Source organism: Carassius gibelio, chromosome B15 (genome assembly GCF_023724105.1).
Source record: "Carassius gibelio isolate Cgi1373 ecotype wild population from Czech Republic chromosome B15, carGib1.2-hapl.c, whole genome shotgun sequence".
Taxonomy (NCBI): Eukaryota; Metazoa; Chordata; class Actinopteri; order Cypriniformes; family Cyprinidae; genus Carassius; species Carassius gibelio.
In genome coordinates this window covers 1,800,784-1,818,283 of record NC_068410.1, presented here as the reverse complement: position 1 = coordinate 1,818,283, position 17,500 = coordinate 1,800,784, and the positions used below count along the sequence as shown (strand labels likewise).

The 17,500-nt window shown below is 33.4% G+C and overlaps 1 protein-coding gene across 1 annotated transcript in view; it reads right to left on the bottom strand.

Moving 5' to 3' along the window:
- LOC127973129 (cGMP-dependent 3',5'-cyclic phosphodiesterase) overlaps window positions 1-17,500 on the bottom strand; it is a 34,686-nt gene that overhangs the window by 6,669 nt on the left and 10,517 nt on the right. The window contains exons 4-19 of the mRNA XM_052577204.1: window positions 17,214-17,269; window positions 15,056-15,115; window positions 12,895-13,042; window positions 11,525-11,577; window positions 8,338-8,412; window positions 7,562-7,603; window positions 7,389-7,457; window positions 7,026-7,156; window positions 6,600-6,711; window positions 5,912-5,951; window positions 5,029-5,092; window positions 4,711-4,792; window positions 4,452-4,626; window positions 2,948-3,060; window positions 1,114-1,314; window positions 141-211 (exon numbers count right to left, since the gene is read on the bottom strand). Of these exons, the coding sequence (XP_052433164.1) occupies window positions 141-211; window positions 1,114-1,314; window positions 2,948-3,060; window positions 4,452-4,626; window positions 4,711-4,792; window positions 5,029-5,092; window positions 5,912-5,951; window positions 6,600-6,711; window positions 7,026-7,156; window positions 7,389-7,457; window positions 7,562-7,603; window positions 8,338-8,412; window positions 11,525-11,577; window positions 12,895-13,042; window positions 15,056-15,115; window positions 17,214-17,269 (1,492 nt within the window). The remainder of the gene's footprint in view (window positions 1-140; window positions 212-1,113; window positions 1,315-2,947; window positions 3,061-4,451; window positions 4,627-4,710; window positions 4,793-5,028; window positions 5,093-5,911; window positions 5,952-6,599; window positions 6,712-7,025; window positions 7,157-7,388; window positions 7,458-7,561; window positions 7,604-8,337; window positions 8,413-11,524; window positions 11,578-12,894; window positions 13,043-15,055; window positions 15,116-17,213; window positions 17,270-17,500) is intronic.

Genomic DNA, 17,500 nt, shown 5'->3' with positions numbered 1-17,500 from the left:
AAATTGTAAATTAGGAGTTCAACATATGCATATTAACCCAACTTAAACGCAAATCTTCCATTTCTAAGAGCTTGGCACATGAAGTTTTTTCTTTTCTCTGTCTTTAGATTTGACGGTATTTATCACAGGTCGGTGTGTACCTGGCTAAAGTGTGCAGGTCGATCTTATAGGTGTTGATAAAGCCCATGTCTTCAAACATGCTCAGGATGCCCTGCAACACACACACACACACACACACACACACACACACACACACAGGGAGAGATTGATCAGTGTTTGTCTTCAGTCTGAGCCAGAGTTGTAAGTATTTAAATAAATGTAATTATACTGTACTTGAGTATCTTTTCGGATACTTTGAGATATGTCAAAGATATGATCAGCTTTTACTCTCTACTTCTCTACATGATTGAATATTGAAAATACATTTTAATTCTTTAGATCACAACTTTTTGTTTAAAATTAGCAATAAAATAGCAAAACTGAATTAAATGGTATAAATGAGCAGAAAAATCACATCTTGAAACATTAGTACAAATATATAAATTAGTAGCACCTAATGGGAAAATTGGATTAATTAGTAGTAAAAAAATGCTACAAAATGTATAAATTAATACAGCAAATACTATAAATTATATAAATTAGTTTAGAATAGGATAAATTCTAAACTAGTTGTACACAATTTGTTATAAATAGTAGAATTAACAGCATACATTTTAAGTAAACATACTCTTTCTTGTTTTTGTTACATCTTGTCTGTGCCTTGTCTTGGACTTTTATGTCACTTCCTGTCTCCTGTGTATTTGTAGTCAGTTTGTAGTTCGTTTGTTCATTGGTTCCCCTGGATTGGTCTCCTCAGTCTTTAAGTCTTTTTAAGCTTGTATGTATACCCCTAGTGTTTCTTTAGGTCTTCTTTTAGTTCTTAGAGCATTTTGAGCTTATATTTAGTATACGTAAAACACTTAAACCTGATACTCTAAGACTTTTACTCAAGTTGTTTTAGAATTGGTGACTTGTAACGAATTTTCACTGCAAGTTACTCAAGTCTGGGTTTCAGATATCTTTCTGCCTCTGGTCTGAGCATCATTATGGGTCTGGTTTGTGCTCGTGTCGTACCATCGGAGTGCTGTCGTCCATCAGAGAGCGAGGCGTGTACGTGAACTCGGAGAAGTCCGGGTGGATTTTCTGGACCGGCTCGATGCCGCTGTGCAGGAGTTTAGTGACCTCCTCCTCCGACACCTTCATGTGGTACATCATCATCTCATTGGCCAGATGACTGCGAAACTGAGCCTCATGGACCTTCTTATACAGCAGAGACTAACAAACAAACAATCATATTATAACTGAGTATTTATATATAGATATAAATTCATATCAAATTAAAATGGTACAATTTAAATTATATTACAATTTATTCTATTTATATATATATATATATATATATATATATATATATATACATATATATATATATATATATACATATATATATATATATATATATACATATATATATATATATATATATATATATATATATATATATATATATATATATATATATATATATATATATATATAAATCGTTAAACATTATATATGCATAATTGTTAATACTAGGGATGCACAACATTAACGGAATATTTTTGGAATCGTCTAATAAAGAACTCAAGGTGTAAGGAGAATATTACACTTTGCTTGAAATTTTAATTCTTTAGATCACAACTTTTTGTCGAAAATTATATAATAACAAAACTCAATTAATTAGTAGTACAAAACTGTATAAATTGTAAAAATTCCAAAAATGGCTTAAAATGTAAATATCGGCATTGGACCGATACAAAAAATTATGCCGATACTACTTGCCGATAAGAGGAATAGCTCACGTGCTCAAGGTGTGATAGCAATAAGATCAGATATGTGGTCAAACAAAGCAAACTTTTAGTGGAAAGTTGATTAGATTTACTGATTTGGATCGCTGCATTTAATTTGAGAACACACATTTAAAATGATGTGTCCAGTGTGTCTACAAATGTTACATCTTCATACTAAATGTTTAGGTTCCTCCTGCATCTGTCTGCAAAAAAAAAAAAAAAAAAAAAAATATATATATATATATATATATATATATATATATATATATAATAATGATAAAAAAATGCAGGGATTGATTTATAGTTATTTTCAAAGCTTTCAGTTTACTCTCATTATAAAATTACTTAATTGTTGCTTATTTGCTTATTTAAATCACAACAAGTAAGTTTTTATTAAAAACAAACTAAAAGGCAAAAAAGTTTGTTTATAACCTCTATACAGGCGAGACCTGCTGTTGTTTCCAAGCAAAAGGAAAATATTGGTATCGGCAATCAGCCAAAATGAGTTAAAAAATATCGGTATATATCGGCAAAAAGCAAATATGTATAAATATACATATTTGCTTTTTGCCGATATCCGATATATACCGATATTTTTTAACACATTTTGGCTGATTGCTGATACAAATATTTACCTTTTGCTTACAGGGTAAAATTTTTAGGGGAGGATGGGGGGGGGGTTCCCCTTATGGTCTATATATCCCTTCCTCTGCTGAATTATTTTAATCCATGGTTGGGGTAAAAAAAAACATCTCCCCAGGTGATGCTACTCCAACAACAAATCGTATGAAAAAAAATTATCAGCAAGTAAAATACTGCAACATGACAGTACAAACAACAATAACATCAGAAATAGACTTTAACTGTCAGTGTTTGGGTTTCGTGATCCTGGTTCAATCCAGACAGGGCTTTTCACAAAGTCAGTGTGCACCATTCATGTATTTCAGAGTCACAGTACGAGATGAATACACAATGTTTTTGCTTAAAACTCAGTCTGCTGTGACCGTATACAGATATTGTATAATTAACTGATGCATAAATGTATTATGAGAGAACACAGATGTAGAAAGTCTTACATGAGCGATGCTGATGCCGCAGTAGATGGAGAAGGCGGTTGCCAGATCCTCATCGAAACGATTGAACCACGGGCCGTTGGTTTTATTCACCAGTTCTGCCACACCGATCACCTCTGATGAGAGAACAGACAGATGGACAGAGCTCAGGTCAGTCAGATGTGCTCGTGGGTTTCTTGCGTCTGCGGTTGAATCACTTCAACATCACTTTGACTCTTAAAGTCTCTTAATTTCCCTCAACAACCTTATCACTCGAGAAGGATGGCAAAAACACACACGAATAAAGTTTATTCCCTCGAATATTTCTCTTCAGCAGTTCATTTAAAGGGTTTCTGATGGTGGTTTGGGGTAATTGTGTTTGTTATGTGTGTCAGGACTGAATCTTCCCTACTTTGGCAAATTAAATCTTCATCAGGTTTCACTATACTGTGAAAAAAAAACAAAAAAAAAACACTATTTCAGTCTTTCGACTTCAAAATGTCATGTTTAATTCAGTGTTTTACTTGTGGTTTCTTTGTAATTATTTGGTAATTTGTCAAATTGAGGACAAATTACCACCTGAAAATGGTTTCAAAGTAAACCCTGCACCAAATAAAGTGTAGTCCACACATTTTGGGGCAATAACAATTTTGCTAGAAATATTAGATGTTACTAATTAGTTGTTTATAAGTGATAATGTTTTATTTTTATTTTGCTAACAACACTTTTCGACTTGTTTTTGTAAAAACTGACAGAAATCATTTTGGATACATTTGTAACATATTACATTTAAAAACTATTGATACACTTTCTCAAAATATTTTCAAAGTTTCTACGTTTGAGTGTTACACAGTTTAACATTTCTTCATATTTCATTTATTTTTAGCTCTTAAAAATAAATTTAAAAAACATTTCCCCTTACATTTTCCATAGGGCTTTTAGTTCTTTATTTATTTCCTGTTCATTTTCTGTGTGGTTGTGTAAATAATTAAATTAAAATTAATAAGGTTCTAGATGTCTGTATTTAACCAGAGCGGAGCAGTAATGACAAAATAATCTTTTACAAACCATTTTAACATGGGATTAGAATCCCGCCATGATTCAAAACTGAAAAAAAAAGTTCTGAAAGGTTGAAACTAAGTGTTCGAAAACTCAAAATCTAAAAAAAAAAGTTTTGCATGACCGAAAAATAAGATTTGCAAGCTTGCAAAATGTAAAAAAATAAAAATATCTCTGACAAATTTGAAACATTGCAACATCGTAATTTTTTTTTTTGCAGTTCTGAAGAAGGAAATTTCTTTCTTTTTTTTACATTTTGCAAGCTTGGAAATCTTATTTTTCGGTCATGCAAAACATTTTTTGTAAGATTTTGAGTTTTCGAACACTTAGTTTCAACCTTTCAGAACTTTATTTTCAGTTTTGAATCATGGCAGGATTTTAATCCCATATTTTAAAGAGATTTAGCATGTATAGATTTTATTGTATTTATTCCCTGTGGATTTCCTCAGGGACGGCATCCAGGACAGACCTTCGTTCTCATCTTTGATGGGGAAGCAGAGGATGTTTCTGGTCCTGAAGCCCGTGCTGTCGTCCACACCGCGGTAAAACAGAGGATGGGAATACGCATCCTTGATGTTGAGGATTTTCCCAGTGGTGGCCACGTGACCAGCGATGCCCTGATCCGCCGGGATACGAAACTCCTTCTGTGTGTGAGAGAGAGAGAGTGGTCTGTAATCTGAGCTGAACACTGACACTGTTACCTTCAGAAGAGCTGCTTTTCACTGTACCTCGTCATCGTTCACGACTCCTCCATCGAACACTTTGGCCACGAGCTCATGACTGAAGTGATCCAGCAGGAACACAGAACAACTGAGAGGAAGACAACAGACCCATGATGTGTGTGTTTCTGCTCCGTCCGCATTAGACTTGTAAATATTTAGAGCCTGCTGACAGCGTGTTTGATTTAATCTTACAATATTTGATTGGAGTTAATTGATATTTATGAGCCACTGCTGCTTTCATGCTAAGCGTCTGCGATTGTTTTGGACGAAACCCAAAACTATCAAACCCATAATGGAGCCTGTGTGTGTGTGTGTGTGTCTCACATCTCAGCGTTGCTCAGGTTTCGGGCCTCGATGATGATCTCCTGCAGTAACACAGACACGTCATCTGAACGAGAGATGGAGAGAAGGATGTTAACGTTTAGCAAAATCACACCACTGCATTTTCATTCACATCCAAAAATGATGAGGTGCTTTAATCAAACATCTTTTGATTTCTATTTACCGACTGGAATCTGTTTATGAGTCTGATATTATCACTTATTGGTAAACATTTACAATGAGTTTAGACTTTAATGTGTTAACTAATGTCCTGCACTATTTCATCATCTTTGTAAACATTGCTTAATGAAAACAACTGTTCATTGTCTATTCTATAACATTCAATCTTTAATAGTATATTATACAACTTTATTACACAACTGTTGACTTTAACGATGAATTAGTAAATCTTAAAATTAGGAATTGACAAAATTAGCTGAAATTAATGAATGCTTTAGATGTATTTTTTATTGTTCATTTTCAGTGTTAACTAATGGAGTGCAATTCAATTTCATTTAATTTTTATTTTAGTGCAATGCAATGAAATTAAATGCAATCAAAATCAATTCAATTTATTTCAATGCAATTCAATTCATATCAATTAAATTCAATTTGATGCAATTCAGTTTAATTCCATTCAATTAAATTTATTTCAATGCAAATTAAATTAAATTAAATTAAATTAAATTAAATTAAATTAAATTAAATTAAATTAAATTAAATTAAATTAAATTAAATTCAATTCAATTCAGTTCAGTTGAATGAAACCGATGATTGTTCCGGAGGTGGAGACTGAAGAAAGATTGTGAAAGGACAGGTTTTGTGTGTTGAGTGTCAGTGAGGAGTCAGGGATTCACTCTGACACGGAGATGTGTTCATGACTCACCAAGGTGTGTGAAGAGGTTTTTAGCCACTTGCAGCAGAGCCTGAGGAACAATACCACAAATCAGACAGAAAACAACTGTGTGTGTGTGTGTGTCTGTGAGAGAGAGAGAGAGAGAGTGTGTGTGTGTGTGTGTGTGTGTGTGTGTGAGAGAGATAGAGAGCGAGAGCGAGAGAGAGAGAGAGAGAGAGAGAGTGTGTGAGTTTGTCTGTGAGAGAGAGAGAGTGTGTGAGTGTGTGTGTGTGTGTCTGTGTGTGTGTGTGTGTGTGTGTGCGAGAGAGAGAGAGTGTGTGTGTGTGTGTGTGTGTGTGTGTGTGTGTGTGTGTGATAGAGAGAGATAGAGACTCTCACTCATTCTCTCAATTAAATTCAATTCAATACAAGGCAATGAAGTTTAATTCAAATAGCTTTACTGGTCTTTGAGATGTATATTGTGTATTGCCAAAGCATTAAAGTAGTTGAGGAGTTGATGGTAGACATTGACCCGGCCCAAAATCATTATTCCAAATGAATAGTTTTGGCCACCCCTGTGCATAGTATATTATCCAGTCAGTGAAAGTCAATGGCTACCGTCAACTGTTCGGTTACCAACACTCTTCTGTCGTGCTCTAAAGGAGAAACAAGCTCATACATGAAGTGAGCAAATGATGGCAGATCTATGTTTTGTGAAGTCTGTTTGTCTTCCTCTCACCTGACACTCAAACTTGAGCTTCTGCTCCTTCTGGAAGGCCAGTGTGCTGGTGAGGACCGTGGATGTGTAACAGAAGCAGTGCTGGATCACATGCTCATCCGCCTCCATGTACCTGACACAACACACACAGCATTAATGCACTTACTACACCTGCAGCCTGCTCTGAACACATAACTTTAACAAGCTGAAATAAATGTGTTTAAAGAAATTCTATTCTTTATTTTTTTATTTTTGGATGACTATAATAACATAATAAATACAATTATTCTGATTTCTGAAGATCATGTGACACTGAAGACTGGAGGAATGATGCTGAAAATACAGCGGAGCACCACAGAAATAAATTACACTTTAACACAGATTCACACAGAAAACAGATGATTTAGATTGTAATATTATGTCACTATTTCTAATGTCGTCACACACCTCTGTCCGCGCAGTTTGTTGAAGGTACACGCTAGCGCCACCACCTGTCCAGTGGCTTGACTGGTGACAGGAACACAGAGCATCGAGTTCGGCTCGAACCCCAACAAACTGCTCAGTAACCCGCGCTCCTCCTGCACACACACACACACGTCATACAGGAGCGTCAGCATGTGTGTGTGTGTGTGTGATGAGTTTGATCCTGATTAGAGTGAAGGATAGAGACAGTTTCTGTTCCAGCTGAACTCATTTAACACAGATCATCTCTCTCTGTGCTGATAATTAGCTGTCAGCTGGGAATGAATGAAAAAGCTCCATTATTAGTTCTGTGTGTGTGTGTGTGTGTGTGTGTGTGTGTGAACTGACCTGGCTGACGTCCTGTAGTCTAATGGATGTCTTTGTCTCCACCACCTGCCCGAACCGACCGAACATAAGCTGTAGAGAGAGAGAAGATTTGGTGCTGAGAAACAATATTACACACACACACACACACATACACACACGTTTACACTGATGCAGTTCAGAGAAGAAAAACTTACTGGAAAACTGATTTCCTCTTCCAAAACTTTATCTCCAACAACCTGCAAAAAACAATGCATTAGTGTGTGTGTGTGTGTGTGTGTGTGTGTGTGTGTGTGGGTGTGTGTGTGTGTGTGTGTGTGTGTGTGTGTGTGTGGGTGTGTGTGTATGTGTGTGTGTGTGTGTATGTGGGTGTGTGTGTGTGTGTGTGTGTGTGTGTGTGTGTGTGTATGTCAAATGTCAAAATATTTTCCCTGTGCATCTGAGAAAACTTAAACTAACGTTTAAGTGAAAATAAAGTTTATGTTCACCAAGGCTGCATTTATTTGGCCAGTAAAAATAAATACAGTAAAAATACTGATATATTTTTAGAATCTAAATCATCTGTTTTCTGTGTGAATCTGTGTTAAAGTGTAATTTATTTCTGTGATGCTCCGCTGTATTTTCAGCATCATTCCTCCAGTCTTCAGTGTCACATGATCTTCAGAAATCAGAATAATATGATGATTTACTGCTCAAGAAACATTTCTGATTATTAGCAATGTTGAAAAAAAAAAAGTAATGCTTAAGATTTCTGAAGATCATGTGACACTGAAGACTGGAGGAATGATGCTGAAAATACAGCGGAGCATCACAGAAATACATTACACTTTAACACAGATTCACACAGAAAACAGATGATTTACATTAGAATAATATTACACAATTTTTACTGTATTTCTGATCAAATAACTGCAGCCTCGGTGAGCAGAAGAGACTCTTTCAGAAACAATATAAATATATTGATGAGTGTCACCTGACAGAAGAGCTGGTGGTTGTCTTCAGAGACCAGCAGTAAACAGCAGCACTGCGACTGAGTCTCTGTCTGCAGCTGAAACACACACACACACACACACACACACACACACATCAAGGCTTCCCTCTGCTTTAATGCATTTGATTTTCTGTCCATCCGGGTGTTGTGGATCACAGAATGACTAAAGGCACACTGACGCCAGCAAACAAAACTAGCACAGAATCCCCAGTAAAGTGCAGGAGATCTGACAGAGAGATATTAAATCAGACACAAACACAAACAGATGAACGAGTGAAAGAGAGACGCAGAAACGCTGCTTGGCTCTTGAGCTTCTGGAGACACCACAGACAACATTCATCTCTCAAACAGCCATTCGTAAAACCTTTTCTCTTAATTCAGACTGAACGGCGTAGTGAAATCAAATCATTTCAGGGATTATTGCATTCTGGAGATGAAACTGTGTTCAGCAATAAAGCAGAAAGGAGTTAGGGTTTAGAATCTGTGTGTAAGGGAGGTATATGTCATGACACAACAACAGCATCATTTTTATTAATAAAGAATGAAATAAAATGGAAAAAAAAACAAGCAGTTTAATAAAATTAGTGACAAAAAAAGTTGGTTTAATAAAATAAAATACAGGCAGATAACAAAATAAAAGAAAATACAAAAACAGGCAGTTTAATAAAATAAAATAAAATAAAATAGGCAGTTTAATAAAATAAAATAAAATAAAAAACAGGCAGTTAAATAAAATAAAATACAAAAACAGGCAGTTAAATAAAATAAAATAAAATACAAAAACAGGCAGTTAAATAAAATAAAATAAAATACAAAAACAGGCAGTTAAATGAAATAAAATACAAAATCAGGCTGTTTAAATTAAAATAAAATATGTTCTAAATATACTTTGCTAACATTCCCATTAAGTTATGAAAGCATTATGTTTATTATGTTCATTTATAAAACAATATAAATATAAAAAAATAACAATTGCTTCAATAAACTCACTGTTCTGTTCAGTTCAATAAGACTGTTATTAATAAAAATACCAGGAGGTTAATATTAAATATTAAGATTCAAGATTTTTATTCCTCACATACACGATTATATCGAGCATAAATAAACAGCGTTGAAATGTGAATTATTCTTAAAGATTATTCTTGATTTATTGATCACCCAAACTGATCTGATGCATTTTAAATGTATTTGATAATGTGATTCACAGACGGGTTAGAAACGTTGAAAACAGGGACAAAAACCAGGATGAGTGTGTGTGTGTGTGTGTGTGTGTATGTGTGTGTGTGTGTGTGTGTGTGTGTGTGTGTGTGTGTGTGTATGTGTGTTTGTCATTTCCTCAATACGATTGAATTGAAACAATCTGAATAAATACAGATAAGCTTATTATGCAAATGATCCTTCAGGCACTGACCTGTACAGCACAAATCACACACACACACACACACACTTTCATTTCCGTAACAGCGAGCAGCAGTAAACATTATGACCGGAAAGTGAACATAAATCATCTGCTGATCTGACTGCGTTTGGATTTGTATTTTCTTGTGATCGTCCATTGCCTTCTGCTGTTTTTAGATCAAGATAATGATCGTCACAGAAAGCACAGCTAACAAATATATATTCTGATATATTTTTGCTCAAATTGCCATTACATTATGAAAATGTTGTTCTCCGAACATTTTAAACGTCCAGTTTTTAAATGGTTTATAATATTTTTCTGGGTAAGGATTAGATTAGAAGGAACATAAAAAAAAAACATTACTTTTGAACCTTTTGCCAACATTATGAGAACATTAACTTTAAGAGGAACATCCAACAAAACTATTTTAGGAAATAATAATAATAATAATCCTGAATCACTGAGTGAAAGTGTTTTTTTTCCAGCAGAACCGAGAGTCTTGTGTGTTCATGCATAAGGAAGTTAAATAAAATGTTATTTATGCATGATAATGCAAAAAAAAATAATAATAATAAAAAAATAAAATAAAATAAAATAAAAATAAATTAAATTAAATTAAATTAAATTAAATTAAATTAAATTAAATTAAATTAAATTAAATTAAATTAAATTAAATTAAATTAAATTAAATTAAATTAAATTAAATTAGTCTTTGGCAATAATACAGAAAGTAGTCAAAACTCTTAACGTGTACAGCAATTAAATTAAATTAAATTGTATTAATTAAAAAAAAACAGGCAGTTTAACTAAAATAAAATTTAATACTTTGCTAATATTCCCAATAAGTTATGAAAGCATTATTTTCATTATGCTCGGTTCTGTTTGTTATATTTTTTTTATGTAAAAAAAAAAGAAAAGAAAAAAGAATCCTGGTAATGTGAACATCAAGGGAACATTCCATTGTATCATTTTGAAAACAATGTGGAAATGTTACTTTTGTTCTCGGAACATTCTAAAACAAGTAGCCACATTTAAGACAAACAAGTTTCAGAAATAAATATATATTTCAGAAAAAATGTTTCATAAACATTCTTTATCTTTTTATATAAAAAATGTGTTTCTGTGCTGGAAAATTAAATTATTATAATCTTAATTCAAGGGTAAACGAATTTGTTTACTGTTTACTGTTTCTAAAACAGCTTACTGCTTATATATACTCTGAAAAAAAAAATCAAAATAAAATCCAAAGTTTAGAAAACTTAAAAGTTTAACGCAACCAGCTTCAGGAGGTTTTTGAGGTTTCTCAACTTTTTCTTGTATAAACTGAAAACAGCAAGTTGAGAAAAATCTAAAATCTCCTGAAGATGCCTTTGATTTTTTTTTTTTTTTTACAGTGTACACAGTGTACAGTAATATCAGTGTCACGTATTTCCTTGTGTGTCACGGTAGATCAGACTCTTATTATAGAATTTAATTACGGAAAAACTGTTTTGAGCATGAAAACGGATTAAAACATAGCTTATAAATAACAGGCAATAACATATACGTTGTCTATAGCCTATAAAACAGCTCCATAAATAGGAATATTTCAATGCATGATTTTCAGTGAGACATCAAATAACCCGAGACTTGACTCGGACTCCAAGTTAAAGACTTGTGAACATCTCTGGTCTGATTATAATAACTAAAATGTGTGTTTTTTGTCATGTAATTTGGATAGTAATCTGCCCAGCTCTGCTTATATCTAGTATCTGGTTAGTCTGTACTTACATAGTTGATGACTTTGAGCTGCAGGGAGGCGGCGTCCAGATCATACAGCTCACCTGTCAATCACACTTTTACATTACATTATGCCACAGAGACACCCAAGACTCGATAGAAATACATGCCTCTAAATGCATTTCTGCTGTACTGTTATTACGTACCTTAACGCACATTTCACCGCAGTTTGAAAGTGAAAAGTCCAGTGAGTGGCGCTAAAACACGAGTTCACTACGCGATTCTGAAACGGTGTTGTTACGTTGATACAAGCACGTATTGCTGTGTTTGTATTACGTTGCTGAAAACGTATTGCGGTGGTTCATAATTAAAATATCTGAGATGTGTCACTATAAACATTTATGTTAGAAATATCCTCTACACAAAACATTTACATTTAGTCATTTAGCAGACGCTTTTATCCAAAGCGACTTACAAACGAAAACGATAGAAGCAATAAAAACTAATAAAAGCGCAACAAATGAAAGTGACAAGTCTCATGTAAAATAAATATAGAAAATATATATAAAATACAAAAAATATATATATATATATATATATATATATATATATATATATATATATATATATATATATATATATATATAAAATAATATAAAATAAATTAACAATTAAATTAAATTAAATTAAATTAAATTAAATTAAATTAAATTAAATTAAATTAAATTAAATTAAATTAAATTAAATTAAATTAAATTAAATTAACCTTCCAGATAGTGTTAACAAATATAAAAGAGATATAAAAACACATTTGTTGATGCAGCTGTGCTATTTTAACTTCCTTACAGATTTGAGCTGTTTTTTTTTTCGAACTACTCTGAAGTCTCTCCTAAAACATATCTGCTTTCCCTGGCTTATAAATAATTTTCTATTATGGTCTTTGCCTTTTTTATTTTGTGTTGTTTTAGGCATTATATCACTGGGGCTAGGCCCTGTATTAATTGTGTTTAGTTTGTGCTGATTTCTATATTTAGTTTTAATCTCTTCTGAATCTCTGTACAGCACTTAGGTCAATCGTGTGGCTGTTTTAATATGTGCTGTATCAATAAATTGAACGTTTCTCAAGTAATTATGTGAAAATTAGGCTTTATTTATCTAAACTGGGGACCTGCACATTATAATTTGTGTGAAAGAGAGTAAAAGTTGTCAGAGTTATACTGCCTCTAGTGTTCATTTCAACTGGAAACTGCATCGATTCCTACGTAAAGGTAAAACATTTGTTTGAGTTTTCAGTTTGGCAGAAACATAGGTAGAGGCTTGTATTTCCAATGAGCTTAAGTTGCACATAGAATATGAAATGCTTTTTAATGCTACAGTAACACAAGAGTGTGTGTGTGTGTGTGTGTGTGTGTGTTTCTCACCACACAGCCGTAGGATCTTGCGGTCGAGCTCTCTGTAGTCCTCTGCCTGTGCGTTGGCTTTGGGCTCCACTGGTGCATTGTGGGATTGAGTGTGTGGCCGTTTGGAGCATCTCTGAATGTCTCTGACTCGCTTACAGGCCACAGTGAGCTGACAACACACACACACACACACAAACGCACACAATATAAACACTTGCATTTTGACATGCACATGTAGTAACGTTTATCTAGAAAGTGTAAATCTATGTAAAATCACAGCCAATGCTGATAGAGTATAGAGTGATATCACATGGCAATGAGTTTGCGTAATTGGATGACACAAGTGTGTAAATAAATAAGAAACAACTATCGAGTGTCTTAAAAATATTCTTTGTGCAGAACTACTTTCTTCCTCCATGAATCCAAATCTCTAGCAGACAGTTTAATTTTCAGCGCTGGGGTCGCACTAGTTACATGTAACCAAATTACGTAAAAAAGAAATAGCTACATGAGAAAATATTAACGATTACCTTAGAGTTACAAATGATCTGCTCTTATCATCTGATTGTGGGTGTATCTCTCTATTAGTTTTATTGGATCTTAGTGCTGCGTTTGACACAATTGACCACAGCATTCTTTTGCATAGACTTGAACACTTTGTTTGCATCAGTGGAAGTGCATTAGCATGGTTTAAATCGTACTTATATGACCGCCATCAGTTCGTAGCAGTGAATGAAGATGTATCATATCGATCACAAGTGCAGTATGGAGTACCTCAAGGCTCAGTACTAGGGCCGCTACTCTTCACGCTTTATATGTTACCCTTGGGAGATATCATCAGGAAACATGGTGTTAGCTTTCACTGTTATGCTGATGATACGCAGCTCTATATTTCTTCACGGCCCGGTGAAACACACCAATTTGAAAAACTAATGTCTAAGACTTGATGGCTGCTCTGTCAATTCTTCGTCATCAGTTAGGAACCTAGGTGTGCTATTTGATCGCAATCTTTCCTTAGAAAGCCACGTTTCTAGCATTTGTAAAACTGCATTTTTCCATCTCAAAAATATATCTAAATTACAGCCTATGCTCTCAATGTCAAATGCAGGAATATTAATCCATGCATTTATGACTTTAAGGTTAGATTATTGTAATGCTTTATTGGATGCTCTAAATCATGACACACCAGTGTTTTGGGAGTTTAGGACAAGTGCTTATTCCATAACTGTTTTATGTCCTATTGCGTTCATGTATGTATATTATTTAAGATAAACTATTTTTACCAAGACATTGTTAGATGCCAGTGTTTCTTGTCATAACTACGCATACATTTGATTTCAAAACCGCATCATAGCTAACTAAACTATTTCTTGTTATGGTTTTAAATCTGTATTCAACCTCAGAATAATCTCTGAGTAATATTTTGTTGTGCCTGTGCTTAATTTATGATAATTCAAGTGATGAAGGGTTGTGAAAATCTGACAGTGCTTGGGTTACGTTTTTGAAAAACAGTTGAAAACATTAAATATTTACAATTATTTTGTGGTATTATTGTAAAAAAAAAGAGAGCTAATGCTATTTTAGGGGGGGAAATATAAATAAAATAAAATATAATGAAATCTGTTGTTTCTGCTTGTAAATCTGATGTTTTTTGTCTTGTGATTTGTTTGCTTTCTTGTTTTTGCTCTCGTCGTGACATGCTTTTAAAGTGTCTGATGTTAAATTGCTTCTCTAATCAACAGAATCAAAGGTCTGTGAAGTGTGTGTGCGTGTGTGTGTGTGTGTGTGCGTGCTCTGATGATGATGATGGTGGTGGTGGTATGATGAAAGCCTTTGGACCCGTATCACCTCAAATAAAACCTGAGAGATGAAGGCGGATTGGCTTTTGACTCAACATCAGGATGAAAGAGCTCTGACTGAGAAATATACATTTAGTCATTCAGCAGACGCTTTTATCCAAAGTGACTTACAACAGAAATCTAAGAAAAGCTTCGGAAAGTTTAAAGGAGATGTGGTACTATGGTATATTTCTGTAAGCTAGAGAGAGCAAATCATATTCTCTTAAAAAACAGAAAACAAATTAAAAAAAACAAGATGCTTTTAAGTTTTCCGTGTCTGTTTCTCTCTCTCTCTCTGTGTGTATGTGTGTGTGTGTGTGTGTGAGAGAGAGAGTGTGTCTCACATGTTTCTCCAGGATGGTGAGGTTTTGTTCATCTTGTTCTGTCAGTGGTTTACAGCAGACCTGTCGAGAGAGAGACAGAAGAAATCACACAATTCATTACATCCTCCTGCTCTATTTCTGCCAGCTCTTTCTCTCTCTCTCTCCATTTGCTTTAGGTGTCACACTGTGACCTTTGACCCTGTGTCGGTCTGCAAGAGTCCCAGAGAGACACTACACAAGACACGCTCCTGATCTAATAGAGCGGACACTAAAACACTGAAATGAAGTCAAACAGCAGCTCTGATCAACATACTATATCAGAGATGCATTACATTGATGAAGAGTGACTGTAAAGACATTATCTATTTCAAATAAATTTTGTTCTTTTGGACTTTCTGTTCATCTGTGAATCCTGAAAAATAAAATGCATCACAGTTTCCACAAAAAATATTGCGCATGTGTTCTACATTGAAAATAATCAGAAATGTTTCTTGAGAAGCAAGTCATCATATTAAAATGATTTCTGAAGATCATGTGACAGTTTTTACAGTATTTTTGATCAAATAAATGCACAATTTGAGAGAAGAAAAGAGACAAAAAAAACTGCAAACTTTGACTGGTTCTAAACTAGACATGTAGAAAAATTATCAATTTTATAAACGACTATGACACATAAATATTTCACCAAATGAATATTATACTTTTTTTTATTAATTCAAAATACAAGTGTTTGGCAAAAATTGTCTTGAAATTTATGATTGAATGAATGGTTATTATTATTAACTAAAACCATTTTGTTACTTAAAAATATAAATAAATAAATGAATTAATAAATAATAATTCAACATATACATATTTGGAGTTTGACAAAAAAAATTAATGAAATTACCTGAAACATTTCCGTTACTTTAAAAAAATAAATAATAATAATAATTAATAACAATAATAATTCAACATTTAAAAATTCGGAGTTTGGCAAACATTTTCTTAAAATTTATGATTGAATGAATGGTAATTATTAACTAAAACCATTTTGTTACTTAAAAAAAAAAAATAAATAAATAAATAATAATTCAACATATACATATTTGGAGTTTGACAAAAAAATTAATGAAATTACCTGAAACATTTACTTTAAAAAAAATAAAATAATAATAAATAACAATAATAATTCAACATTTAAAAATTTGGAGTTTGGCAAACATTTTCTAAAAAACTAAAAAAATATTTAATAATATAAAAACTCAACTTGTTGGCAATCAAACATTTATATTTGTTTATTGTGAACTGAAATGCTAAAATAACAAAAATGTAAATAAAATAATAATAAATAATATAAACTATATAGACATAATAAAAACATATAAAATCTAAAAAAAACACACCGGTAAAAATAAACAAAATTGTAAAAAAGTTATCAGAAAACAAAGATATCAAGTAATTAAAAATATTAACAAAATAAAAAAAACTAACAAACTAAAACAACGCAGCTTGAAGGAGGAGAATTCGATGCAAAAGCTCTCTGTGCGTTAAACATGATGCATGTAGAGATGTAATGCTGATCAACAGAAACAGTCTAAACTCAACACTCCTGAACATCTGCTCTGCAAACACTCAAACATCTCTTTACATGTGGAGCACAAACCAGTTCAAACTACTCCACATTCGACCCCAATTCGTGCTGCTGCAATTCTGAATGATTACAAAACGATTTGCATGACGTGTCATTATGTGCAAAACAACAAAATGGACGAGATTCTGGTTGCCTTGCACTATTTTCATTCTATCTTCTATTTCCAAGTTGCCAAGTCTCTCAAGAATCCATAACTAAAACCGTTTTCGATACTTAATATAAAATAAATGAATAAAAAATTAAACGTATCCAGCTTGTTTTTATAACGCGTCACGGCCGCTGCAATAAAGTGTCTCCCATGCACTCAAAAATCTCATAAAATCCTAAAGTTTTATTACTCTATTAGAAATAAACACTTTAATTGGACGAACGCCGCCTGTAAAACTGGAACATTAGGCAGCTGGTTAAAAATAACGAGCTATAACGAATTCAGATGACATTCACTGATTCATTGGTTGAGTGGTGTGTGTGTGTGTGTGTGTGTGTGTGTGTGTGTGTGTGTGTGTGTGTGAGAGAGAGAGAGAGAGAGATATCAGCAGAACTCACCAGAATCAGAGCGATCACCTTCCCTTCGTCACCGTCCACCAGAGGAATCACGAGCGCTGAGACAAAAAGAGATCAATCACTGCAACTTAAAGCACAAAAATGAAGATTTGCTGTGACTTTCTTAATTCTCAGACCATCTGTAGATGACTTCTGTTCTTCAGGAGAGCAGCAAAGATGTTACAGTTGTGTGGAAAGGTAAAAAAATAAATAAAAGAGGCAAAGTTTTGAAATTGTGTGTAAGCAGATGAAAAAACTGTAAGCTGATACTGTGCTCCTTGGTGGTTCAT